This window comes from Sinocyclocheilus grahami, unplaced genomic scaffold (genome assembly GCF_001515645.1).
Source record: "Sinocyclocheilus grahami isolate Dianchi unplaced genomic scaffold, SAMN03320097.WGS_v1.1 scaffold275.1, whole genome shotgun sequence".
Classification (NCBI taxonomy): Eukaryota; Metazoa; Chordata; class Actinopteri; order Cypriniformes; family Cyprinidae; genus Sinocyclocheilus; species Sinocyclocheilus grahami.
In genome coordinates this window covers 1,070,109-1,097,558 of record NW_015505454.1, presented here as the reverse complement: position 1 = coordinate 1,097,558, position 27,450 = coordinate 1,070,109, and the positions used below count along the sequence as shown (strand labels likewise).

Genomic DNA, 27,450 nt, shown 5'->3' with positions numbered 1-27,450 from the left:
CGTTTCAAAAATGTGGGGCATAGAGGAGAAACAATAATGTACAGTATGTTGAAAATAATGTGTTTTTTAAACTTTAAACCACATTAACACATTTCATTACACCAAATAATGTTCTTTTTAGCAGCATCATATGACCCCTTTAAGACTGGTTTTGTGGTCCAGGGTCACAATTATATGAATGTACTTTGTAATTTATATTCACTGTCTTGTTCACAGTTTGTCTATAAACCAGATCTCAATAATGATTACATTAGATGTAAGGTTGATGACAGGTTTCTGCAGATTAGTGTGTGTAAATAAAAATCATAAATACATTTTATTCTAATTTTTTTTTCAGATTTTTCAACCTTTTGTCTTACTGGGATGCAGTTCCTACCTGGTCGTTGTAGGGCAGTCTAGTGTACAGGATATGTTGACACAGTCACTGTGTCAAACTCACCTAACCTCCATGTACTGCACTTCATCTGCCGCTCCGCTCTTCCCCTCCAAAGTGTCCAGACGAATAAGAGGCAGAGGGGGTCTTGACTCTGGCAACGGAGTCAAGGAAGAGGGCGGGCTGTTGTTCCCTCCCTCCTTTGGTTTCTGTGTTATCATATGTCCACCAGCCTGAGGGACAGTCTTTGCTTGCGGGACAGTTACCGTTGAGCTCCCCTGTCCATTAGCATGAGGGATGTCGGACTTCTTCACAGTGATTTCCTTCTTGGGTCCCTGAGCTGTGGCCTGTCCATTCATTTGTACAGAATCAGGTGTTTTCACTTGGATATTGGCCTCCTGTTTGGCCACCTGAGTGATAGTTTGGCTTTTTCCATTGGTCAGGTTGTTGTGAGTGGGAGTATTTGCAGGTGCGTTGTCTGTCATCACAATACTCTTAATATTTGCTACTGTGTTTTCAGGTAAGCTCTTCAGCGGGGTTACCTGCACCTTTGCTGCTGATGCGTCTTCTCGCTTTATCTCCTCCTTCATTTCTAAACTTTGGGTCTTTAGCTCTACGCTCGCTTGTCTAATAGTCTTGGCATTCTCTTCACTTACCTTATCTTTCTCTTGTGTTTTAACCACAGTAGAGTTCATGTTCACATGGCCATTTAAGGAGGGATTTTTCGAGGGCATGTGAGCAGGTGACTTCATCTGCTCATTGGCACATCCATTCTCTGGTGGTTTCCCTGGACTCTCTTGTTTGTTGCTCTGGCCGTGCACAGAGGTTGTCTGAATGGAGTTGGCCTGAGATTTGACTTCAGCATTTGAGATCAAATGGTTACTACCTGAGAAGAAAAGATGTGTTGGACAGTTATAATAGTGAATAATATTTTTAGATTGATATTAGTCTGCAAATTTTTAACAGATGTCAAAGGCACACATTTTTTAAAGGTATGTAAGGAAAAACCACGTACAGGACGTAAGGAAAGGACTTTACGTAAGGAAAAACTGAATGGAGTTGGCCTGAGATTTGACTTCAGCATTTGAGATCAAATGGTTACTACCTGAGAAGAAAAGATGTGTTGGACAGTTATAATAGTGAATAATATTTTTAGATTGATATTAGTCTGCAAATTTTTAACAGATGTCAAAGGCACACATTTTTTAAAGGTACGTAAGGAAAAACCACATACTGTCTATTACATATATTTTGGCAAGTTGTTTAATGTTTTTGAATAATTTGATTCAATATTATTACAATTTAAAACACCTTTTTTCTTTAATATATTTTTAGTATATTTTAAAATGTAATTTATTCCTGTGATAGCAAAGCAGCCATTACTCCAGTCTTCAGTGTCATTTTAAGCTTTAGAAATCTTTGCTGATTTGGTCTTCAAGAAACACGTCTTCTTATTATCAGTGTTAAAAACAGTTGTGCTGCTTAATATTTTTGTGGAAACCATGATACACTGTTTTCATGGTTCTTTGATGAATGAATAGTTCAGAGAATCATTTTTATTTGAAATACATATTATCGTAACACGTATTTACTGCCACTTTAGTTCAATTGAATGCATCCTTTCTAAGTATTATAGTGTAAATAAAATTTCACTAGTAGTAGATATTTCTAGCGCAAGCCTACAAAACATTTCTTAACATTTGTTATGCAACGCATGCTTATTGAACACTGAACAAAATTATAAACGCAACACTTTTGTTTTTGCCCCCATTTTTCATGAGCTGAGCTCAAATACACTGAACAAAATTATAAACGCAACACTTTTGTTTTTGCCCCCATTTTTCATGAGCTGAACTCAAAGATCTAAGACTTTTTCTATGTTACACAAAAGGCCAATTTCTCTCAAATATTGTTCACAAATCTGTCTAAATCTGTGTTAGTGAGCACTTCTCCTTTGCCGAGATAATCCATCCACCTCACAGGTGTGGCATATCAAGATGCTGATTAGACAGCATGATTATTGCACAGGTGTGCCTTAGTCTGGCCACAATAAAAGGCCACTCTAAAATCAAAGTGTCCAGACGAATAAGAGGCAGAGGGGGTCTTGACTCTGGCAACGGAGTCAAGGAAGAGGGCGGGCTGTTGTTCCCTCCCTCCTTTGGTTTCTGTGTTATCATATGTCCACCAGCCTGAGGGACAGTCTTTGCTTGCGGGACAGTTACCGTTGAGCTCCCCTGTCCATTAGCATGAGGGATGTCGGACTTCTTCACAGTGATTTCCTTCTTGGGTCCCTGAGCTGTGGCCTGTCCATTCATTTGTACAGAATCAGGTGTTTTCACTTGGATATTGGCCTCCTGTTTGGCCACCTGAGTGATAGTTTGGCTTTTTCCATTGGTCAGGTTGTTGTGAGTGGGAGTATTTGCAGGTGCGTTGTCTGTCATCACAATACTCTTAATATTTGCTACTGTGTTTTCAGGTAAGCTCTTCAGCGGGGTTACCTGCACCTTTGCTGCTGATGCGTCTTCTCGCTTTATCTCCTCCTTCATTTCTAAACTTTGGGTCTTTAGCTCTACGCTCGCTTGTCTAATAGTCTTGGCATTCTCTTCACTTACCTTATCTTTCTCTTGTGTTTTAACCACAGTAGAGTTCATGTTCACATGGCCATTTAAGGAGGGATTTTTCGAGGGCATGTGAGCAGGTAACTTCATCTGCTCATTGGCACATCCATTCTCTGGTGGTTTCCCTGGACTCTCTTGTTTGTTGCTCTGGCCGTGCACAGAGGTTGTCTGAATGGAGTTGGCCTGAGATTTGACTTCAGCATTTGAGATCAAATGGTTACTACCTGAGAAGAAAAGATGTGTTGGACAGTTATAATAGTGAATAATATTTTTAGATTGATATTAGTCTGCAAATTTTTAACAGATGTCAAAGGCACACATTTTTTAAAGGTATGTAAGGAAAAACCACGTACAGGACGTAAGGAAAGGACTTTACGTAAGGAAAAACCTGCACATTTTAGAGTGGCCTTTTATTGTGGCCAGCCTAAAGCACACCTGTGCAATAATCATGCTGTCTAATCAGCATCTTGATATGCCACACCTGTGAGGTGGATGGATTATCTCGGCAAAGGAGAAGTGCTCACTAACAGATTTAGACAGATTTGTCAACAATATTTGAGAGAAATAGGCCTTTTGTGTACATAGAAAAAGTCTTAGATCTTTGAGTTCAGCTCATGAAAAATGGGGGCAAAAACAAAAGTGTTGCGTTTATAATTTTGTTCAGTGTAAATATATGAGTCACATTCGAGAAGGCTAGTGACGGCAAGACAACTGAACTGAACATGTTGTACACTGTTTTTGTTTTTTGTGATTCATTATGTGCATTATGTCACAAACACATCTTTCTAAAACACCTAATATAGTCAAAAGCCACACAAATGACTGCAATTTAATGCAGAGCAGACTAAATATAATCAGTGCAGTCTTTGAATAGATCACCTTGAACACAACCTTTGACAGAGAATACGATCCCCTGCTGCCCTCTCCTGCTAATGCTGCAGATACTGCAGTGATGGAAAAATACCAGCAGGGCTGGCCTGATACATTAGCAGTACATACACATTTGCCTCTAGGGTGAGAACAGTCTAAAAACGGACTAAGACTGGCAGTAGTGAACACTTTTAGATGCATTCACAAAATAGGCAACCCTCAATGTGTAGGTATCATTTCTAAGGATAGCCACATAGAAAAAACACCCAATAATACTTTCAAATGTTGTTATTAACATGGGTTTCAACAATGTTTGGTGTGTGATAGTGAGGGTGAGAGAGCAGGGTTGAGTCGTACCTGGAGGAGAGATGGGGTGGGAGACAGGAGACAAGGGCTCTGGGCTGTCCTCTCTCTGAGTGAATATCAGGTCATTCTGTTACTTTACCTTTCAGAGCAATCATTTACTTTTTTTTTTACTTAAGACAAAAAGGGGTATTTGGGTCACATTCACATGGATGGTAATCCATGCCAGTATAGTCTAATTTAACTGCACGGACTAAGACTGGCAGTAGTGAACACTTTTAGATGCATTCACAAAATAGGCAACCCTCAATGTGTAGGTATCATTTCTAAGGATAGCCACATAGAAAAAACACCCAATAATACTTTCAAATGTTGTTATTAACATGGGTTTCAACAATGTTTGGTGTGTGATAGTGAGGGTGAGAGAGCAGGGTTGAGTCGTACCTGGAGGAGAGATGGGGTGGGAGACAGGAGACAAGGGCTCTGGGCTGTCCTCTCTCTGAGTGAATATCAGGTCATTCTGTTACTTTACCTTTCAGAGCAATCATTTACGCTCTACTTTTTTTTTTACTTAAGACAAAAAGGGGTATTTGGGTCACATTCACATGGATGGTAATCCATGCCAGTATAGTCTAATTTAACTGCTTTTTTTTGTGATGAGTCACACTTTACTACAGTGTAGTACACATACTTTATTCAGCTCACTGAAGACACTGAACAGTTAAAAAGTTAAATGTGATGGACAGTTTGTTTCTCACTGATACCTTCATCTCACCGTCACTCTTCCTGGTTCTCTTCATTATTTCTTCAATTCTCTGCAGAGAACAATTTAAGCACATTTTAGTATTTTTCTATGGATAGTTTTTATATTATATTATATTAGACATAACATATTTATTGACATATCACTTAAGACTTACTGATATAAAATTATAATGAACATTTATTTGGAGTTGCACAATGCACATTTCTTAGTATTAATTGTGTTTTAATATCACTATTAATAAGGATTGTACTGTATGATCCCTGTATAATGTCAATATGCAAGACATTTAAAGTGTAACTAAAGTATACTTGCAATAGTTCCACTTCAGCACAGTCAAATATACATCAGTATATCTAACTTTTAGACCTCAGCACAATTTAAGTGCATTAAGTACAAAATTAGCTATTCCAGTCTAGCGGATTTTAAGTATACCAGTTTAGTATACTAAAAGTACAATTGCAGGGTGCAATTTTTATTGAGCACATAAATATGTAAATGTATTTATAGCATACTTAGCATGAAATAAATGTATTTCAAATACGTTTTAGTATGTTTATGTTTCACTTGGGGTGGCTTGCTGCTGGTCGTGTTACCTTTTTTCGTTGTTGTCTTTCCTGTTCCTCCTGCTGTTTGAAAAGCTCTCTCTCCTGCCGCTGATGCTCAGCATCCTTTTGAGCACGAATCTCTGCCTCCTCTTTCTATTAAACACATAGACACAACTGAAGGTTAGGAATCTACAGACAGAGACAGAAAAGAATGACAGATCGACTGATAGATAGACTGATATAGATATGAGCGGTTCAACTATGAGCGGATTTAGAACCATATTTAACTGCAGTATGTACTTGGCCTTATTATTTGATTCCTTCATATTTTTTGTGGAGAAATGGAAGATTTAGAAGAGTGGAGTAAAGAAAAGGATGCTAGGTGAAAATATATTTGGGACCCATGTAAAATGACTTTGAAACAGGATTCTACATTCTTCATTAGTTTAGAGCAAGCTAATGCCTTCTGGTCCAGTGACTAAAAAGGCTAATTTCACTTTAAATCTTCTGACCTCTTTCTCCGTCTGGGCCTGAAGCTCCTTCTCCTTCTGTTTTTTCTCCTCCTGCTCTCTCTTCTTCCGTTCCTGCTCTTGTCTACATTTCTCCTCCTCAGCTTGACGAGCTTTCTCTTCTTGTCGAGCTCTTTCCTCCAGCTGCCTCTTCTTAAGCTGCTCACTCTTTAGTCTGAAAATCACACAGACCAACACAGTCTCATGAGAAAACGTCTCAAAAGTGCCTTTTATCCTGTACCACCAAAATCTCACTCTTGTACTCTTGTATTCAAGTGACATACAAACATCACTCTGGAAAATTATTCAAATCATGATTTTTAAGTTCTTTACAAATACATTTTAATTGGAAAACACACACAAAAAGCACCTTCAAAACTGGCAGAAACCCCAGATTAAAATTTCTATTCTAATTTGAAAATTCAAAAACATTTGTGAACACAGTTATGCAACGCATACTCATTAGAAATGTCTGAGTCATGTTCGGCAAGCACTGAACGCTTTGTACACTAGTTCAGAGAAATACAGCATCAGTCATACACACGCATACTTTTCCTGCTCCTCCAATTCCCTGCGTTGTTTCTCCTCCTGTTCCTTCAGAACTCTGGCCAGACGTCTGCGTTCTGCAAGCAGACGAGACGCCTCCTCAGCATCTGTCGTTCCAGCAACCACCTTGCCAGGAGAGTTCAGAGGAGAAGGATCTGTGAGAGAGTAAAACAAGATAAGCGAGTGTAAATCATTTTCACAATTTAAAGCTGCTGTGAATGAGAAAGGTATAAATACAACTGATGAATATCATTGCAGTTAAAATGAGTTTAAACAAGTCCAAAAAATAAGGAAGACCACAAAGCGGGATCCCTTTAGTCTCAAGGGCCTAATTTATATAGTAACTCTTTTATACTAATGAGGCTATGTACGCATGGTATACAATATCATTCAAAATCTTATAGCATAGATATAGACATATATAGACATATATAGTTAATATATGTCAATATGTCACAGCACCCGTATCTATCATGATATACATAGATATAGATAGAAATATTGTATATATTATTTTTATAAGAAACTGAAAGATATTTTATAAAAATACAGAAATAACAGATAGTTTAAATATATATATACTGTATATATATATTCTATAATTTTTTAATGCATTTAAAATGTTAAACTATCTTTTATTTCTGTATTTTTATATCTTTCAGTTTCTTATAATTGCACAGCAGTTTGGTACTTTGTGTTTTTTAAGTGCTTTACAAATACATTTGAATTGAATTCAATTGAAAAACCCATACAAAAAGCACCTGCAATGTTGGCAGAAACCCCACAGATTAAAATGTATTTTGTGTATGTGTGTGTGTGTGTATATATACACATTAAAAATATGATAAATGAGCTGTATGATAACTGTCTGTATGATAAAGTAAGTCTGACTCTGCACTAGTGCACTGAAGGAGGTTCATATTGTCTTCCAGGTTTCAGACCCACCTGCAGTCACATCATTACAGTTTGATTTGGGATTTTTTTTCTCAGGGGTCTCCACCTTTTCATTCTTCTTCTGTTGGTTTTCTAAAACTACACTTTTCTTCTGCTTTGACCCATTAATGTGATTTTCTATCTTTGTTGTTCTTCTTTCTGGAGGTGGTGTGCTGGAAACACTTGTCTCCATTTTTGGTTCCTTATCCAGCCTTTCATTGTTAGGGCTCCTGTTCTGATTGATCTCAGCCCTGTGAGACCTGCCCTCCTTAGGATGCTGACTTCTGATGTCCTCAGCTTGCTTGTCTTCTGTCTTCCAGTTGCTGTCACTGACCGGTGTGGTGGGTCTGTGTTTCATAGGGGAGGGTGGATATTGCCGCACTGTACAGGGCGACTGAGTACGACTCTTAGGCAATAACCTTCAAAGCATACAAACAGAGAGCTGATTCAGATGCTTATAGTCAGCTCATTACTGATAAAACATGTAATTAATCAGAGGTCACTTTGTCAACATCTTACATATTTACTGGAAATAATACATATATGGTAAATCTGCAAAAATGTCAACAATTCTGTGTTTTTCTGTCAATATGGGGTGCTGTGTGTACATTAATGAGGAAAAAAAATTTACTTAAATGATTTTAGCAAATGGCTGCAATATAACAAAGAGTGAAAAATTTAAGGGGGTCTGAATACTTTCCGTACCCACTGTATATATATAGGTAAGTTTGTCTCTATCTTACTTGGGTGTGGCAGGTGAGGCAGAGCGCCGGGTAACATCAGCAGGAGATTTAGCTCGCCTAACTGGAGAGCCTGTGGCTGGAGAGCCAGTCCTCCTCTCTCTACGCAATCTCTCCTTCTGCAACAAACACAAATAACACATAACGCTCTATGGTACACTGCTGCCATATGGCAACACAACAGTTTCCTTTGCTGTGTAATTATTCACAGAAAAATGTCATAACATTCCATTGGGGAATTCCAAAGAGAAGTCTTTAAGAAACCGATAATCTGCTGTTTTAAACCACTTGATATCGGATTTCATCTACAAATCAGTTTTTCCAGATGTCAGCTATTTATTCCTGCCTTTACACCTGGATTTATTTTTACTGCATCTTTGATAAGTTAATTAAATATAATTAAAAATCAACTTTGTTTGACAGAGTAGATGTAAAAAGGCAATGGCAATTCTGCTTTCCCCTAGTAAAAGAGTAATATATTTAAAATACATTTTTACTATTTAAACTGAACTGAGCTGGATGATGACATCACTGAATTCAATTCAATTCAAGTTTATTTGTATAGCGCTTTTCACGATACAATGATGAACTGCTTTTAACTGAAAATTGAATGTTTACTATTGTCAAGTTGCATTACTGACACACTATTTTCCTGTAAAGTTGCTTTGACACAATCTGTATTGTTAAAAGCGCTATATAAATGAAGGTGACTTGACTTGACATTTAATTTATACTGAGTATAGTTCAAATCTATTGACATATTTACTGACATATTACTCGAGACTTGCTGATAAAAAACAACAACTTATAATTAAACTTTGTGCACAGCGCACATTTCGTAATATTAAGCCTAAAATGCATTTTAATGCCACTACTAATGAGGATCGTTTGATCGTTGATTAATATAAGTCTTTAAATGCAAGATATTTCAAGTGTACCTGAAGTATACTTGCAATAGTTCCAATTTATCCCAATCAAATATACTTCAGTATATCCACCTCAGCTCTACTTCCACACAATTAAAGTGCATTAAGTATAAAATTAGTTGTTCCAATTTAAGTATACTAGTTAAGTATGCTAACAGTACAATTGCAAGGTATTTTTATTAAGCACATAAACATATAAATGTATTTGTAGTATACTTAGAATGAAATAAATGTATTTCAATACATTTTTTAGTATATTTATTTTTCACTAGGGTCATGAATAATAACTAATTTATTTAGAGTAGTAGCTGAAAACTAGCTGCTGTAATAGCATAGGGCACACGCCTCAAAATTTAGTTTTTTTTGGTTATTAAATCTATTATAGAACGTTAAACATATACATACATAATTGATTAAACAAATAAATAAATAATAAAAATTATCCTAAAAGTAGAACCTAATACATAGCCTACCATGGAGGTATAAAAGTGGTTTGCTTTTGAGTTTGTTCCAGATCTGTCCTGACCTTGGGTGTGTTGGGGGCACTGAGAGCTCCACTGGACTCTTCTGTTGGCACAGGGTTGTTTCTTCTTCGACTCGGTGACCCTCTGTATGGTGACCTGTGAGGACTGGAGGGCACTGCGTGGGAGAGACATGGGAACATTTCCTGGTCAGAACAGATCTCTCAATATTACCACATGTGGCTACACAGCGTGAAAAACGACATTAAACATTAAGCAAGCCACATGTACACACATACACACTCTTTGGTTATCTAAAACAAAACAAACAAAAACTTTATTCAGTGGCACGAATGAACAAAGATGTGATTCAGCTCCTGTGTGAAGCTTTAATAAGATAATACACCTGTTGCCGAGTGTGTGTGTGTACTGGTATATATGGTTTATGAGGACACAAATGTGTATAATGACATGGGTACTACATGCAAACATGGTTTATGAGGACACTTTCTGTGTCCCTGTAAAACAAAAGGCTTAAAAAACATACAAAACGGTGTTTTATGAAATTAAAAAATTGCCAGTAGATTTCTGTAAGGGGTAGGTTTAGGTGAATGGCGATAGAAAATACAGTTTGTACAGTATAAAAACCATTACGCTTATGGAGAGTCCCCGTAAACCACAAATGCAAGCATATGTGTGTGTGTGTGTGTGTGTGTGTGTGGTTATGTTAATGTGCGCATGCCTCTTAAATAAATAAAACAATTCAACTGAGATCTAATTAGAAAGAAAAACAACCCAAGAACAAACATGCACACACACTTCAATATCAGAAGAACAACATTGCTGTGATTAAAGTACTGGTTCACACACACACAATAAAAAAGTACACTCACAATCAATACAAAACACGCAAAGACACCGCAGCACACAGACATTCAGATTTGCTTTGACTTTCACCAACCATGTATTGAGCCACAGAGCAAGTGCACACTGAATATACAGTGCCGTGCCAAAGAATTCATAAATTCTCCCATTCTCTGACGTTTTTATTTCAAAGCACTGATATTGCTTACCACCATAATGAAATAGAGCCAAAGATTGTCAGCTGAACTGAGACAAGAAACTAGCCTATGTTTTTCACCATGTTCTTTTTGACTAATGGGTATTTTTATATTCCAAAAAAATTGGTTCTGTCCTGTGCAAATCCAAGTCTTGATGCAGGGGTTTTCTATAAGGTTGCCAGGGTGTTGCTAGCATGTTAAAATGCATATTCTAGAGTGTTCTGGGTGGTTTCTATGTGGTTGTACTGGCCAAAGTCAACAGAAGTCATCCCCAGGTGTGATACCTGGTCACAAGATGTGGCTCAGGTTTCTCCTTCATTGTAAAATGTGATCAAATTTGCACAATTTTGCAGAAAAAAAGGTTCATTGTTTATTGTCAATACTGTAATGATGTATGAAGCACTGGTCACACAAAGTTTATTTTTTTATCATACAGACAATCTGTGTGACCAATTTTCACTTTTTGCATGTGGAAATCTTTCACTCTTGCATGAAATCCAGCATCGCATGCATTTCTAATCAAAAGACTGGAATTTGCCCATGAAAAATTCACAGAACAACAGAAAATGTGATTGCGCCTTAAGCTTATATGCAGTTTTTGTTGTTGTTGGCCAGTTTTGTCACCCATCAAACAAACATCCAAAGTCAGAATATTTAAAAAAGCGTTAGCACTTGCCATAGCAGACACTACTAATTTTTTTCAGTGTTTAGAAGTTAAAGAAAAATCACATGAAACTGAATGTCAATGAAGAAGTTGTAATTCAGTGATTGAGAGACTGAATACTTCTACAAGGCACTGTACATTCAGATTAGGTATAGCAGCATGTGAATTGCTCAGCAAAACAAATACTGGACATTATTTTACTTGAAAGCAACCTCCTCTTTCATCCCCTTATCTTGCTGGCTCTTGTTTAAAAAACAATTTCAAGTCAAATATTTTTACATAGCATTTATGAACAGACCTAAAATATTTGAGTCCTGAAATGCAGCTGGGTCACATCTGGATATGCAAGCATTTACCCCACTTAGTTAGCCCCCTAAGTGCTCAAGCAGGAACAGGGGAAGGAGAGCAGGCTGGTTTAGAGTTTTGGGATGGAAACCAAAACGGGGGTAAGAGGGGATGAGAAAAGGCCAGCTAGGGTTCATACCGTTGCCTGATTCGATGGCAGAAGGAGAGGGGGCAGCGAGGTCATGGGGGAGGGCGGAGGCAGCAGAGAGAGGAGGCGGGGTATTCTCCCAGTCACCTGGGCGATAGAGTCATGGTAGAGCACAGCAGAAACAGCAGAGCATTATGGACAGACTGGGCACCCTTAGGTGAAGCGTGTGTTTTTGGGGTGGTGTGTGTGTTGCACACACACCTAAACACTTCACCACATCCTCTGGCGCTCTTTAAGCATGGCAGCCAGACACAATGAGCAGGGCTGAGCCGATTCAGACACACTCAAACTCAAAACCTGCATCCTTCACATTCACACACGGCAATCATCAAAAAACATCAGAACACACTTTTCATGAGTTTTCTCAATAAGCATTCACATTTCTGGGGTAAAACGGGATAGTAGTTCACCACCCAAAAAATATTTCTGTTTCTGTTTTCTTTTGACTTGCATTGTATTTTTTTACATGACATTTTTTGTACATGCAATGGAAGTCAATGTGAACTGAAAATGTTTATCTGTAAACATTCTTCCATTTTTTTTTCTTCCACAGAAGAAATAAAGTCATACAGGTTTGGAATGACATAAGTGTGTGAGCAGTGAGTAATAGGTTACAGATTACAAGTTGCCCTGTTTAAAATATAATAGGTAGTGTAACTATTTCAATTACTTTATTAAAGGGGTGGTTCACTGTCTCTTTTCTAGGCTTGATTGTGTTTATGGGGTGCAGTCTCACGTGTTAATGCTTCGTTTAAAAAAAAAACTTATTATTTTTCACATAATTTACCTTTATTCCGCACCGCTCTGTCCCTTCTCTGAGAAACGCGCTGATCATTTCCTTCTTGTATGAAGCCCTGCCCTCAGAAATAGGCGATGGGCTCTGATTGGTTAGCTAGCCCAGTGTGTTGTGATTGGCTAAATCGCCTCTAGTGCGCGTGCAATTATTCAAAAAACAGTTTCGATTTTGGCCTCCAACGATTATGAAAATACAATAATCGAGATAAAACGATTATTGCGCCCCATTCCGCCCCCTTTGCAACGGTGTGTTTTCGTTTCTCCATAAAAGCCCAGTTTCACATGCAAATCAGTAAATCATGTAACGTGATTTTTGCAAAATGGGACGTGCTTGATTTATTGAAGTGTATTAGATTTATTCATGTTATGAACAGACCTAAAATATTTGAGTCCTGAAATGCAGCTGGGTCACATCTGGATATGCAAGCATTTACCCCACTTAGTTAGCCCCCTAAGTGCTCAAGCAGGAACAGGGGAAGGAGAGCAGGCTGGTTTAGAGTTTTGGGATGGAAACCAAAACGGGGGTAAGAGGGGATGAGAAAAGGCCAGCTAGGGTTCATACCGTTGCCTGATTCGATGGCAGAAGGAGAGGGGGCAGCGAGGTCATGGGGGAGGGCGGAGGCAGCAGAGAGAGGAGGCGGGGTATTCTCCCAGTCACCTGGGCGATAGAGTCATGGTAGAGCACAGCAGAAACAGCAGAGCATTATGGACAGACTGGGCACCCTTAGGTGAAGCGTGTGTTTTTGGGGTGGTGTGTGTGTTGCACACACACCTAAACACTTCACCACATCCTCTGGCGCTCTTTAAGCATGGCAGCCAGACACAATGAGCAGGGCTGAGCCGATTCAGACACACTCAAACTCAAAACCTGCATCCTTCACATTCACACACGGCAATCATCAAAAAACATCAGAACACACTTTTCATGAGTTTTCTCAATAAGCATTCACATTTCTGGGGTAAAACGGGATAGTAGTTCACCACCCAAAAAATATTTCTGTTTCTGTTTTCTTTTGACTTGCATTGTATTTTTTTACATGACATTTTTTGTACATGCAATGGAAGTCAATGTGAACTGAAAATGTTTATCTGTAAACATTCTTCCATTTTTTTTTCTTCCACAGAAGAAATAAAGTCATACAGGTTTGGAATGACATAAGTGTGTGAGCAGTGAGTAATAGGTTACAGATTACAAGTTGCCCTGTTTAAAATATAATAGGTAGTGTAACTATTTCAATTACTTTATTAAAGGGGTGGTTCACTGTCTCTTTTCTAGGCTTGATTGTGTTTATGGGGTGCAGTCTCACGTGTTAATGCTTCGTTTAAAAAAAAAACTTATTATTTTTCACATAATTTACCTTTATTCCGCACCGCTCTGTCCCTTCTCTGAGAAACGCGCTGATCATTTCCTTCTTGTATGAAGCCCTGCCCTCAGAAATAGGCGATGGGCTCTGATTGGTTAGCTAGCCCAGTGTGTTGTGATTGGCTAAATCGCCTCTAGTGCGCGTGCAATTATTCAAAAAACAGTTTCGATTTTGGCCTCCAACGATTATGAAAATACAATAATCGAGATAAAACGATTATTGCGCCCCATTCCGCCCCCTTTGCAACGGTGTGTTTTCGTTTCTCCATAAAAGCCCAGTTTCACATGCAAATCAGTAAATCATGTAACGTGATTTTTGCAAAATGGGACGTGCTTGATTTATTGAAGTGTATTAGATTTATTCATGTTTTAAAAGCGCTAAAGAGAACTTGCGCTTCCTCGGGAGGATTTCTGTGTAATATTATGCGTGCAGAGACGGAACAGAACACGGACATAAAGTCAACTTGCGCGCCTAAATGGTCAAATACATGCAAAAATGTGTCAAAATGCGGCGCGTAGTGATTATTCACGTAAACCTCCGTCGGTCATGTAATAAATGAACGTAAACAGTTGAGAGTTAAAATTCATGTGTAACGATAAATTGGATCCGTGCGGCTCTTAAAGTGACAGAGGGCTATATTCCTGCTGCAGCTATGTGCTTAATAATAATCAAACAAAAAAAGACAAATTCTAAATCACACACTGCTGAATGAAAATTGAAAAATGAAAATTCTGTCATCATTTACTCACCCTCATGTCGTGCCAAACCTGTATGAGTTGCTTTCTTATGTTGAACATAAAAGAAGATATTTTGAAGATTGCTGGTAATCAAACAGTTGGTGGTTGCCATTGACTTCCATAGTATTTTTTTCCTACTATGGAAGTCAATGGCAACCACCAACCATGACATGAGGGTGAATAAATAATATGACATAAATAAATGATGACATTTTTGGGTTAGCTATCCCTTTAAGAACCGCTGCTTTAGAACATTGATTTTGAAACTTGTGAATCCATTAGAATCGTTAGAAGACAGAATCGCGATTCATATATGAATAGATTTTTTACGTGCACCCCTAGTTTTCTCTTCCTCTTCTCTAAAGCAGCGCAGCATGGCCTCGCCCCCTTTGCTGCCTTTTCCCGAGGGCGGGGTTTATCTGGGTTTGTGATGTCACGAACCCGGGAAGTAACTCGTTGTAGTCCCTACCAGCCATTTTTTTTTAATTAAACTGCCAGAATTTTAAAAGACGATATCTCCGTTTGTATTGAACTTTCAGCTTTGTAACTTTGCAGATATTGTTTATGCTCAAACAGCAATATTACACACTAACTAATGTTAAAAAAGTGAAATCGCATTCAACCACCCCTTTAAAGAAATGTAACTGATTACATTTTATTACTTTTCTAAATTTCTAACAAATGTTTTCAACTGTTAATCATTTTCAAACATTTAAACCAGGCAGGGTTAACCTTCAGAATCTTTCATCATTTCAATTAAGATTATAATAATTTATTTTTAAAGCACAGCACTACAAAATCAGGTAATATAGGCCTATATATAATATTGAAAAATCTTTTCACTTTGAGATCATTCTGAGGTTGAATATAGATTTAAAATCATAAGAGGAAATAGTTTAATAGCTACATAACTGCTTTTTAAAATCAAATCTTTGCATACAGGAAACACTGGCATCTAACAGTTAATCTAAAAAAAACAAAGCAGAGACATAAACCAAAATTGGAAACAAAACAATTATTGACTAAACATGGCCTATTCTGTGTCCTAAACTCCTGAAACATTGGTGTCTCATATTTTAGAGCAGACAATGCAATTTGGGAAAGAAATCAATTAAATCTGTATGTGTGTGAAAATATTCAGATGTAACCCCCTTTGTAATCTTTAACATTTTCAACTAATTTAATTACACATTTTTTCTCAGTAACTGTAACTGATTACAGTTACATTTATTTTGTTATTAAATTACATAATTCCGTTACATGTAATTAGTCCCCAACACTATATGTGTGAGTAAATGATGACAGAATTTTCATTTGTGACCCTGGACCACGAAACCAGACATAAGGGTCAATTTTTCGAAATTGAGGTTTATACATAACCTGAAAGCTGAATAAATAAGCTTTCCATTGATGTATGGTTTGTTAGGATATAGGACAATATTTGGCTGAGATCGGAAATCTGGAATCTGAGGGTGCAAAAAAATCTAAATATTGAGAAAATCGCCTTTAAAGTTGTCCAAATGAAGTTCTTAGCAATGCATATTACTAATCAAAAATAAAGTTTTTATATATTTACAGTAGGAAATTTACAAAATATCTTCATGGAACATGATCTTTACTTAATATCCTAATGATTTTTGGCATAAAAGAAAAATCAATAATTTTGACCCATACAATGTATTTTTGCTATTGCCACAAATATACCCCAGCGACTTAAAGGGGTCATATGATGCGATTTCAAGTTTTCCTTTCTCTTTGGAGTGTTACAAGCTCTTGGTGCATAAAGAAGATCTGTAAAGTTGCAAAGACTAAAGTCTCAAATCCAAAGAGATATTCTTTATAAAAGTTAAGAGTCAACCAGGCCTACCTAAAACGGCTCGTTCTAACACGCCCCCACATGTCTACGTCACGATGTGGGAAGATTTGCATAATGCTGCCCAAATGTTCATGCAAAGAAAGAAGGCGTAACTTTTATTCTCGCTGTAGTATTGTTGCTGCCGCCGCTGCCATGTCGTGAAGGCGCTGTGTGTTTCGTTGTGAAAGCGAAACTACTTTGTTTGGTCTTCCAAAAGTAGACGATATCTGCTTCGTCTTTAATCTTAAATCTTTAAATCTTTAGGCGCATGTCCTAAGAGGTTGAATACCCCTGGAGTAGACTATAATGCCGGCTGTTCTGACTTCTGAAGTTTTTCATATTTAAAGAATTTGCCACTGACGATTCAAACGCGAGTTTTGAGCAGTGTAGAGTAGCGTTTGTAGTTTGTAATTTCTCCGATCACAAATGCAGACATAGTTTTATGTTTACATGGTGCGATGCAATGCAACGCGTAAAAAGACAGTATAAGTCATTATAATCCGTAATTATGTCCCCACTGGATGCAACAAATGCATTGTTTATAATGGGTTTTAATGTTTTTGTCTCGTCGCTCCGGCCGGGACAATAGTGTTGGGTTGTTCTTAAATGATTCGTTCATTTTGAACGAATCTTTAATGTGACTCGGGAAGAACGAGTCGTCTCGGGGAGTGATTCGTTCAGTCGCGCATGCGCAACATCCTATAGGTTCTGTACTGGAATTAGTCAAGTAGTTCACCTGTTTCGAGTCTTCGGGTTTTTCCGAGTCGTTCGTTCATCACGTGACAGACCCATAAGTTTAACCAATGCAGTCTGAGCCGGAAAGAGAATTGATTAGTTCATCTCTCGAGTCTTCGGGTTTTCCGAGTCGTTTGTTCATCACGTGACAGACCCATAAGTTTAACCAATGCAGTCTGAGCCGGAAAGAGACTTAATAATAATAACCAACTCTTTATTACCTTTGTTACAACATTCAGTGTTATGGAAAAGAACCATAATGACAGAAATTCACACATTTATAAACTGTAAGAAGTAAAAAGCTACAATTTGAGACCAGAAACGCATCATGTAACTGTAAGAGTAAATAATAATTATAATAATGATGATAATGATAATAATAATAATAATAATAATAACTATGCACCCGTTTGTAAGGAAGCTTGTAAATGGTAACACGTAACATTTAAATTATATTTTGCTAAAATGAACGAAATTACTCGAAAAAAGATTTTCAACGAGACTCAGAGGTCCAAGTCGGTAAAATGATCCGAACTTCCCATCACTACGGGACAAGGCATCACAGTATGGTAAGGGGCGTAACATTTACCGCTTGAGGTATTCGGCCAATCATAACGCACTGGATAGCTGGCCAATCACAGCACACCTCGCTTTTCAGACCGATGAGCTTTGTAAAAATCGACGGGGTTCAGAAAGGCAGGGCATAGAGGAGAAACAATAATGTACAGTATGTGGAAAATAATGTTTTTTTAACCTTAAACCGCATAAACACATTTCATTACACCAAATAATGTTCTTTTTAGCAGCATCATATGACCCCTTTAAGTTTTGCGGTCCAGGGTCACATTTATGAGTGGACTATCCCTTTATTACAAAACGTTCAAATGTCACTGTGGATAAAAACATCTGCTAAACGAATGAACTATTTTGTTAAAATAATAATAATAATAATATTTAAATAATTTAGATTTCACAAATTGTACAATCTACAATGACTTGGATGAATAAATGCCTTCAGAAATGTTACACAAACAAGCTTTCTTCCTTCTGAACATCCCTAGCTTCTTAAATGATTAAATCTAAGGCCCCAAATCAATAACCAATTTCTTAACCAATTAATGTGCTTGTATCTAAATCAAGCCAATAGGACGGGGCGCAGCACGCAGAAAGTGCTGATTCACTCATGGCCGCCTGTCCTTCCTCTGATGAGCTGAAGTATGAAACCTGAGTTCTAGTAACACTGTGTCCTAAAGCCCAGATGAAAATCATACAAAATGCAAGGACAAACTGCACTGCAGTGACACAGCAGCGCTGCAACAGCTTCTTTAACATGCACCGCACTGTCAAAAATTTAAAATAAATGTTCTTGAAACCTTAAAAAATGAATAAGGATAAAATAATAAACAAATCAACTAAAATGGAGAGGAAAAAATGCTGAACAAATGAAATTGAATTTAGTTAGAAAGAAGCAACACAGAAGCATTTTCATCCAGTTGAACCTGAGTTGACTGTTGAAATCCACCACACCATGAAACATTTCCTCACAGTAGTGCCTTACTTCCATTCTCACTCCATCACTGCTCACTCCCCTCCTCCCAGTCTCTGTTTTTCTTCATCCAGTGTGATGCGTGTGCATTACACTCACCTTGAGCGGTGCCGTTGGGACCCCATGCCCAGCGTTTATTCCTGTTCTCCAGCTGCAAGCTGCGCTCCAGTGATCTCCTCATTAGAGCTTCCAGACGCTCCTGTGTGTGCCGTTCCAGCACAGGAAACACCAGACACTCACTTCACCAGTGGACATTTACACCAACAACATCAGTACAACCACAAGGGGTGTAGATATATGCACTGATAGAAGAATGATCTTCATCTACACTACCCATAATTCCATATGATTGCCTATATATACTGTTCAAAATAATGGGGTCCGTAAGACTTTAATTTAGTCTCTTTTTGTTTTTTTTAAAGAAAGTAATACATTTATTCATCAAGGATGCATTAAATTGATTAAAAGTGGCAGTAAAGAAATGCATAATGTTACAAAAGATTTCAATTTCAAACCAATGTTGTTCTTTTGAACTTTCTATTCATCAAAGAATCCTGAAAAAAGGTTTCCACAAAAATGTTAAGCAGCACAACTGTTCAACATTAATAACAAGAAATGTTCAAATAAGCATATTAGAATGCTCCTCATATAGAAGGAGTAATGATGCTGAAAATTCAGCTTGGCCATCACAAGAATAAATTACATTTTAAAATATATTAAAATAGAAAACAGTTATTTTAAGTTGTAATAATATTTCACAATATTACAGTCTTATTACTGTATTTTTGGTCGAATTAATGCAGCCTTATAGTGAGCATAAGAGACTTGTTTCAAAAACATTGTGAATATAAATTGTACTAACCCCAAACTTTGGCAGTGTAGTGCCAAATCAAGTACTAAATAACACCTTCATTTCCTTCATTAAGTTCTAAAACATTCACTTCTAGAGATATGGCACTAATAGGCACCACATGAATACCAAGTTGCATCCTCAAATATTGACATGGTCATTTATGAAGCAAATTTCTGCCATCTCATTTAAGCTTCCATTTGTATTTGCTTTGCTTTGCATCTATGAAAATGGTTCCAGCAACATTTGTTGAGTCCAGCATCACCTCCCCCGCATGCCACCTTGTTCCTCTTTCGTTCTTTGCCCACTCCTTTTCAGGACCAGCCTTTCCAAAATGAACATAGTTGTGAAAGCTTACTGTGTGGCAGATGAAAGGCGTGTTTGAGAAGAATAATGAATCCGCAGCCCAGCGAGAGACAAGGATTAAAATAAAGTCTGATCTGATCTGGCCAAATCCCTCTAATTGGAGAAGTATCACAAGCCACAGAACCCAGTAAACACTCACAGGCTCATAACAGATAAATGAGTGTGTAAGAATAGTGTCTGCCCTGTGGGTGGGTGATTTTACATGGCAAGGCAGGATTTCATTGCCATAGATACAGTGCAACTGCTGAAAATACATAACATTTTTCTTAAACTCTTAAAATGTATTCACAATACATGCAGGCCTAATTGCCCTAAAGCTATTAGAGATTATTTACAAAAGAAGGTTTCAATTGACTGGCTGGACTCAATGATTATGTAATTGTGTCCTGACATCTGGCATATCAGTGCCATATAAGAAAATCTGAAAGCATTTGAAAGGTCAAGGGAAGAATAGCATCTTGTGTCCATCTTAAATTAACAAAAGCAGTGTCTGCTTTTTCATGACTCCTTGCTTGGACATCGAGTCCTAGGACAGATGCATTTGACTAGATCTCTGACCTTCTCCTCCTCCAGCTGCTGTCTTCTCTTCTCCTCCACGGCTGCTCTGCGAAGCTCCTCCTTCTGTCTCTGCTCCTCCAGCCGCTTCCATCGCTCTTCCACCGTCTTCTCATACTGCAGCTGTGCCCGCCTTTCCTTCTCCTTTATAGCTTGCTCCCGTGCAGCTGAGAGAGAGAGAGAGAGAGCGAGAGAAACTATTTACTTCATTTTGGCTTGTTATGAAACAACACCAGCAATTTCAAAGTTACTGACAGCTTCAGCAATTTTGGGGCTGTTCTCATAGGGAATGTCTAAGTAAATATACACTAGATGGGACAAACCCTTTGGAAATTACCATTGTGTTAATGTGTGTGTGAAGTAAAAAAAAAAAGTTGTTTTGTTATCCTTGAGTTGCACTGCATCTAGCGTCCTGTGAAAATCACTAAATCATGTGCAATGCAATACACCACCACTATAAATACTAATTTGATTTAGAAAATGATGTTCCATTTATTCATTACTGTAGCTCAATCATGGTGACACTAAGATCATAGGTCCAAGAATGCATGGACTGATAAAATATAGACCTTCGATGCAATGTAAGTTCATTTGAATAAAATCATCTGGCATGCATAGATTAAACCTTCATCTCATATTCCTCGAAATCTTAGAATCGCCCCTATGAGTCACTTATTTGAATTCACTGCACCCACACATTCAGAGACACGAACAGACACACTTACCCAAACTCCTCTCCCTCTCTTCACGTCTCTCCTTGGCAAGTCTCATTCTATCATCTGTCTTCAGATAGCCCTCCATATCTTTGAGAGAGAGAGACGGAAACATAAAAACAAAGGAAAATAGACACTTTATCTCTTAGACATTTTTACATAGCTTGAGCTGCTCTTATAACATAATCAGATGAGACAGAAGACGTCCACACAACACCAACAGAAACTGTGGGACTTACATTGTTTACCTGCAAGTGCGTTGGTATTGGGTGGATGGTGTGAAGGTGAAGCGTGCCCGTTGGTTTGAGTTTTCTTTTCGGTGACAGTGGGTGGGGTCAGAGCATCAGCTTCAGGATGAAGACAAAGGATGAGGATGAAGGAGAAAATGTATATATACACACACACACACACACACACACACACACACTTTTTAATTAAAATGTGTGCTTTTACAAATTAATGTAAGCTGATCTTACTGTGTTTTATAGAAGGGCTGCCTTGGTTGGTTTTCTGGTAAGTTGGTGATGCATGGCTATTGCTTTGCGGTCTCTTTTCCGGAGTTAAAGGTGATGTCATTACTTGAGTGACTGCTGAGAAAAAAGAACACGCCAAGAGGGATGAAAACTGGTTGAAATGGCAAGCTTGGGACCTTGATACATAGCTGGCCTTATTAAACAGAGATATTGTTGCTATAAAGACACACACACATATAAGTATATAAAAAGAGATAAAACAGAGCATTACAGAATTACTGTTGAACAAATTAAGGTAAACAGAGTTTTAATTTCTGTTCTGAGTCAAGGACAAAGAACAGACCATTGATTCATTCCGGACTGGATTATGAATCTGAAGCCGTGGCCTAGTTACTTTTGCTTCACCTACTGTATAAGGTCAATCAGTCATTTCACAGACACATACACTTAATAGAGTCAGACGTTATATCATGCATCCACTAGAACACATAAACACTGTTCACTGACGATCAATAAATTAGGCAGATTAGTACAGAAGAAATTAGCATTTTGTGCCTTGAAGGGTACAGTGGGTTCTAAAAATAAACTATTAATTACCGAAATGGTTCTTGACAGAGCAGTGAAAACGCATTGTGTCAGATGTTCTTTTTAGTTCCGTAAGGTCAGTTTTCAACCTCCTTTCTATCCTCTGCATGACATGTCTTTTAAATAAATTGCTCACTCATGATGGTGTCTGCTCCGTCTCTTTGCTTTTTCTCTTCCTCTCCGCTTCCCTAGCTCTATTCCCATTACACACACACCCTCTGCTATAAGAAGCAGAGTGGACATAAAGCTGACTGAGAATGTGTGAGCTCAATGACTAAAAAAACAACTAAAAATACTCATGCCATGTTCATGCAGAAAACTCCTGCCAATAATGAGGTCTAACTACAGACAATAGAGGTAGAGCATACAATATATTTTCAATCATCTAAAGACATGATTTGACATTCTTGTCAAAGACACAACCATCACAACACCTAATCACATTTCTTAATGCGTCTGAAAATGTATTTCATATAAATATATCTTTATATATCTGCTCTATATAAATGGTTTCGATATTAAGAATGGTATCAATAAAGATATTCTTGAAGGAAACTAATTTGAGAATCTAAGACCCTACTTTGCTTATTTAGTTCTATAAATATACGATTTCATTTGCACACACACACACACCTAGTGTATATATGGATATGTAATATTATTATTAATGCTACTATAATACACTTTATCCTACACTTGTCAAAACACAAGTGCGCTACAATGATCTGTCAATATGTGTGTCAAATGTACATGTTTGGACACAAAAGTAACATGCATTAGGACAGCGACAGTTCTGCAGATGCTGCTTAGATCACACACACGACTGAAGCAGCTCCTGAGCCGGATGTAGCTCCCTCCATCGATTTTCCATTAAATTAATTTGGCAAATGGACGTGGTTCAGTCTTAACGGCTCTAATCTCATCAGAGTTTGACTTCATAGCGTTGGGCGGTGCTCGCCCCGTCAACTTTCGAGAACCTCCCATGCCATGAAAATGCAACGCAGTAGGCTACAGAAATAATGGACTTGCCCCATCTGAGGATAGCAATCAAACAAACAATAAACCCCTGCATCGAGTCGCGCCGACAACTGTGTGCAACAGACAGGCTACACTAAAAAAAAGTAAAAGTAATAAATGAAAAAACAGTCTCGAAGTGCAGCAAGGCCTGTTACGATGTAAAAGCTTCAGCGGGGTTTGTCTGCCAGATCAGACAGCAGCTTTAAGCTTTGGAGAAGGAAATGATTCGAATGAGCGCGTCGTTGTTCTTCATCGCCCCACTGAAGCATCATAAGCATGGGACTTTGAGTGTGTAAGCAAGGCATTGTCCTACTCATCCAATGCACATGCAAACACCTACCTTTGCGCAAGTCGCTCACCTGTCGTTGTACTGACATCGGTGTTGACAGCGTTCTCCGCCATCTTCGCGGTCCACCGGCGCCTCTTCCAACCGCAATGCCACGGACAGCGCCGCAGCAAAACGCTACCCCCCCAAAAAAAAATCAAGCCAAGAGAAACAGCATTGCCAGCTTCTTCCTGGACTGCCGCTGCGCTACCGGGACCCGATCCGCTTTCCACACTCTCAGCAGAACGCGCTCTCTGGCGCTATCGCAGATTGTTAGGTTTGCAGTGAAGAATCGATCGAGAGGAAAGTTCTTCTGTCCGCTGAAGAGGAGAGTCGCGAGAGGCTGGACAGCGCAGTGGTGCTGAAACACGGCGTGACGTCATCCCCAGCGGCGAAAACCACGACAGAGAAACGGATTCAGGTCTACGAGAAACAAAAGAGTGCCTACGTCCACATGTTCACAACCACAGCTTTTCAAACGACACATTTAGGCGAATCAATGATTAAAGGAAAGAAATATCAATTAAAATGTTATATTGACAGAAACTGTAGTTATTAACGTAGGCCAATCCATATACAGTACACATTTTAGGAAATATAATCAGACTACTTTTAGATTACTTTTGAACTATCTCGTTTTTCACATTGATTTAAATAGAATAATCCTGTACCACACTGATAGCCTATAAAAATACAAAGAACATATATTCCATTTGTTGACATGAAGTGTATAATATGGAGGACGAAAACTGCAAAAACAATAAATAAAAAAATACGCAAATAAATAAATAAATATGCAAATAAATAAATAAATGTGTGTATGAATACACAAGTTCTTGTTTAAATACGTATATAAATAATTAAACATGTGATTAAAGTAGGCAAATAAATAAAATAAATTGGTGGGCAAATGGAAAATGTTTAAGGAAATGCTTAACTCATCCAATTTATTTTCCTTTAATCACTCATTTATTTCTGAATGTAGTTCCACATTTATTTTTCCTCTGCACAACATGCTAATGAGAGGGTGTCAACCATGGACTTGGTCGGGTCTTGTGATAGCTGGGGGCGCGGCAGGAAATGCATGGTGTATATCTTAAGTCACTTTTGCCGTTCAAAAGAGCAAGATACATAGAAAAACTGAGCCGTATTATCCGTACAGTATCCGTGACTTTACAAACGACTCAACGGAATGGCCAGAGGTGTCATTTCCCAGCACTCGATATTCGCAAATCTAGGGACCGTCTCTAAAGTTACATACGACATTGGTATACACTTTTCTAACTTTAATAGCATTTGAGGAGAATGACTCACAGTCATAAAACCAACTGTAAAGTGTTCATGTAGTTCTCAGTTATAATGCAAACCTTTTAGATTTTTTATATTTATTCAAATAAACGGTAAATTCATATCTACACTTAAAAAAAAACTTCCTGTAGAAATTACAGTAACTAACTGGCAGCAGATCGCTGTAAAAAAATAGATGTAAATTAACTGTAGAGAGCTGTAAATTAACAGTTCATTACTGACAGCAACCACAGCTGCCAGTATTCTACTGTTATTTTCAGGACGTCATGCCAATAAATCAATGTGAATTGAACTGAGTTGAAATGAATAATTGATTACTAAGCAATTTGATTAGATTAGATTTTTTTTCTTTTTTCAGATCGAATGCCATCAATGCAGGAGGTGGTTTCATGTGCCTTCCAATGACAGACAGACAGTTCAAGAGGGCTCAAAAAGTTGACTGGAAGTGCTGCCTATGTAAATAGTTTTAAATTCTGCAAATAGTCTAATGTATTATAGTTCTTTAATGTAAAGTTTCACAATTACAGTAAACTTTACAGTATAACAGTATATTTTCTATTGTTTTAAAATGCATTACTCAAGAAAGGACCAAAAAATGAATACAATAATAAAATATTTTACAGTTAAACAATATTACACTGTAAATAAATTTACAGCAAGTTAAATGACACGGTAAAATAAAATAAAAATAAAAAGTTTGCTACAAAATACAATTACAGTAAGTTACGAGCGAACTGCTGCCAGTTAGTTACTGTAATTTCTACAGGAATATTTTTTAAAGTGAAGATATGAATTTAACGTTAATTTCAATAAATATAAAAAATCTAAAAGGTTTGCATTATAACTGAGAACTACATGAACACTTTACAGTTGGTTTTCTGACTGTGAGTCATTCTCCTCAAATGCTATTGAAGTTGCTATTGAAGATTAATGCTATTGAAGAATGTCGTATGTAACTTTAGAGACGGTCCCTAGATCTGCGAATATCGAGTGCTGGGAAATGACACCTCTGGCCATTCCGTTGGGTCGTTTGTAAAGTCACGGATACTGTACGGACAATACAGCTCAGTTTTTCTATGTATCTTGCTCTGTCGGCAAAAGTGACTTTAGATATACACCATGCATTTCCTGTCAGCGGGAAAGCCGCGCCCCCAGCTATCACAAGACCTGACCAAGTCCATGGTTGACACCCTCTCATTAGCATGTTGTGCAGAGGAAAAATAAATGTGGAACTACATTCAGAAATAAATGAGTGATTAAAGGAAAATAAATAGGATGAGTTAAGCATTTCCTTAAACATTTTCCATTTGCCCACCAATTTATTTTATTTATTTGCCTATATTTCATCACACGTTTAATTATTTATGTATTTAAACAAGAATTTGTGTATTTATACATTTGAATATTTATTTATTGTTTTTGCAGGTTTCGTCCTCCATAGTCTTGTGACCATAACCAACGTCTGAGAAAAAAAAAACATAAAAAAATTTCAGGTACTTCAAGTAAACACATATTAGGTGAAAGAGGATCAGATATTATTTTCAGTAGTTGATTATTGAAAAATTATTGCTATTGTGTAAATAATTATTGTGTAATCATGTAATCCATAAAATGCAGCCTAACTGTAGTCTGATTAGAGTATTTTAAAATATAATTTCATCTAATTAAATGTCCTTACATTTTGGAATCTGATTATGTAGGCTAATTCAGATTATATGTAATCAGTTACTACCCAGCTCTGTATGCAAGTATGTATACATAGTGTGTGTGTGTGTGGAGAATTTTTTCACTTTTTTCCAGATGGACAAGCAAGTAGCGTGCACTCACTATATTTGTCCATTCAATCCCACTGACCTCATAAATATGCCAATAAGAACGATGACATTAGGGGTTTTAATTGTAATGTGGATTCTTGATGAACAGTGTAAAACACGGTTAATTCTTTTTCAGAATTAACCCTTTTAAGTGTGAAAAGCCTCATTTACACTTTGAATTTGCTCAAAAAGGGGTCAAAAGAAACATTTAGTAGCAGTCAAATGACCAACACTGCATCACAGGTATCTAACCGCGACGTTTGAGGTCACTTCCGGGTCTCCTCTGTGGAGATGGGCCATGTGATATGGATGAAACGTGGCAGTCTGATACAGCCGGAGGGCAGCAGGACTGGCAGTAACGAGTCCAAATGAAGTGGGTCAGTACTTCTCTTAGTCCAACAGTAGACAAGATCGACTCCAGACAACATCCAAACTTACTACTGCGTGACCAAACTAAGGTCTAAAATAATTTATTCTACACAGAACCTGAAAACCTCTAATACTTATCGAGACTATTGCCATTTTAACCAGAACCTGTAAACCTCAAGGACAGAAATATCTACCTACGGTTATGACTGTATGATTTGTAATCTCATTATATATA

The 27,450-nt window shown here is 37.7% G+C and overlaps 1 protein-coding gene across 1 annotated transcript in view; it reads right to left on the bottom strand.

Moving 5' to 3' along the window:
* LOC107599951 (MAP7 domain-containing protein 2-like) overlaps positions 1 to 24,088 on the bottom strand; it is a 27,448-nt gene extending 3,360 nt beyond the window's left edge. Inside the window, exons 1-16 of the mRNA XM_016291707.1 lie at positions 23,759 to 24,088; positions 21,801 to 21,914; positions 21,564 to 21,671; positions 21,337 to 21,414; positions 20,615 to 20,778; positions 18,940 to 19,039; positions 13,166 to 13,261; positions 9,656 to 9,768; positions 8,207 to 8,322; positions 7,476 to 7,882; positions 6,535 to 6,685; positions 5,988 to 6,159; positions 5,524 to 5,628; positions 4,929 to 4,979; positions 4,609 to 4,663; positions 440 to 1,259 (exon numbers count right to left, since the gene is read on the bottom strand). Of these exons, the coding sequence (XP_016147193.1) occupies positions 440 to 1,259; positions 4,609 to 4,663; positions 4,929 to 4,979; positions 5,524 to 5,628; positions 5,988 to 6,159; positions 6,535 to 6,685; positions 7,476 to 7,882; positions 8,207 to 8,322; positions 9,656 to 9,768; positions 13,166 to 13,261; positions 18,940 to 19,039; positions 20,615 to 20,778; positions 21,337 to 21,414; positions 21,564 to 21,671; positions 21,801 to 21,914; positions 23,759 to 23,801 (2,693 nt within the window). The 5' untranslated portion in view covers positions 23,802 to 24,088. The remainder of the gene's footprint in view (positions 1 to 439; positions 1,260 to 4,608; positions 4,664 to 4,928; positions 4,980 to 5,523; positions 5,629 to 5,987; positions 6,160 to 6,534; positions 6,686 to 7,475; positions 7,883 to 8,206; positions 8,323 to 9,655; positions 9,769 to 13,165; positions 13,262 to 18,939; positions 19,040 to 20,614; positions 20,779 to 21,336; positions 21,415 to 21,563; positions 21,672 to 21,800; positions 21,915 to 23,758) is intronic.
* Between the last annotated feature and the right edge of the window lie 3,362 nt (positions 24,089 to 27,450).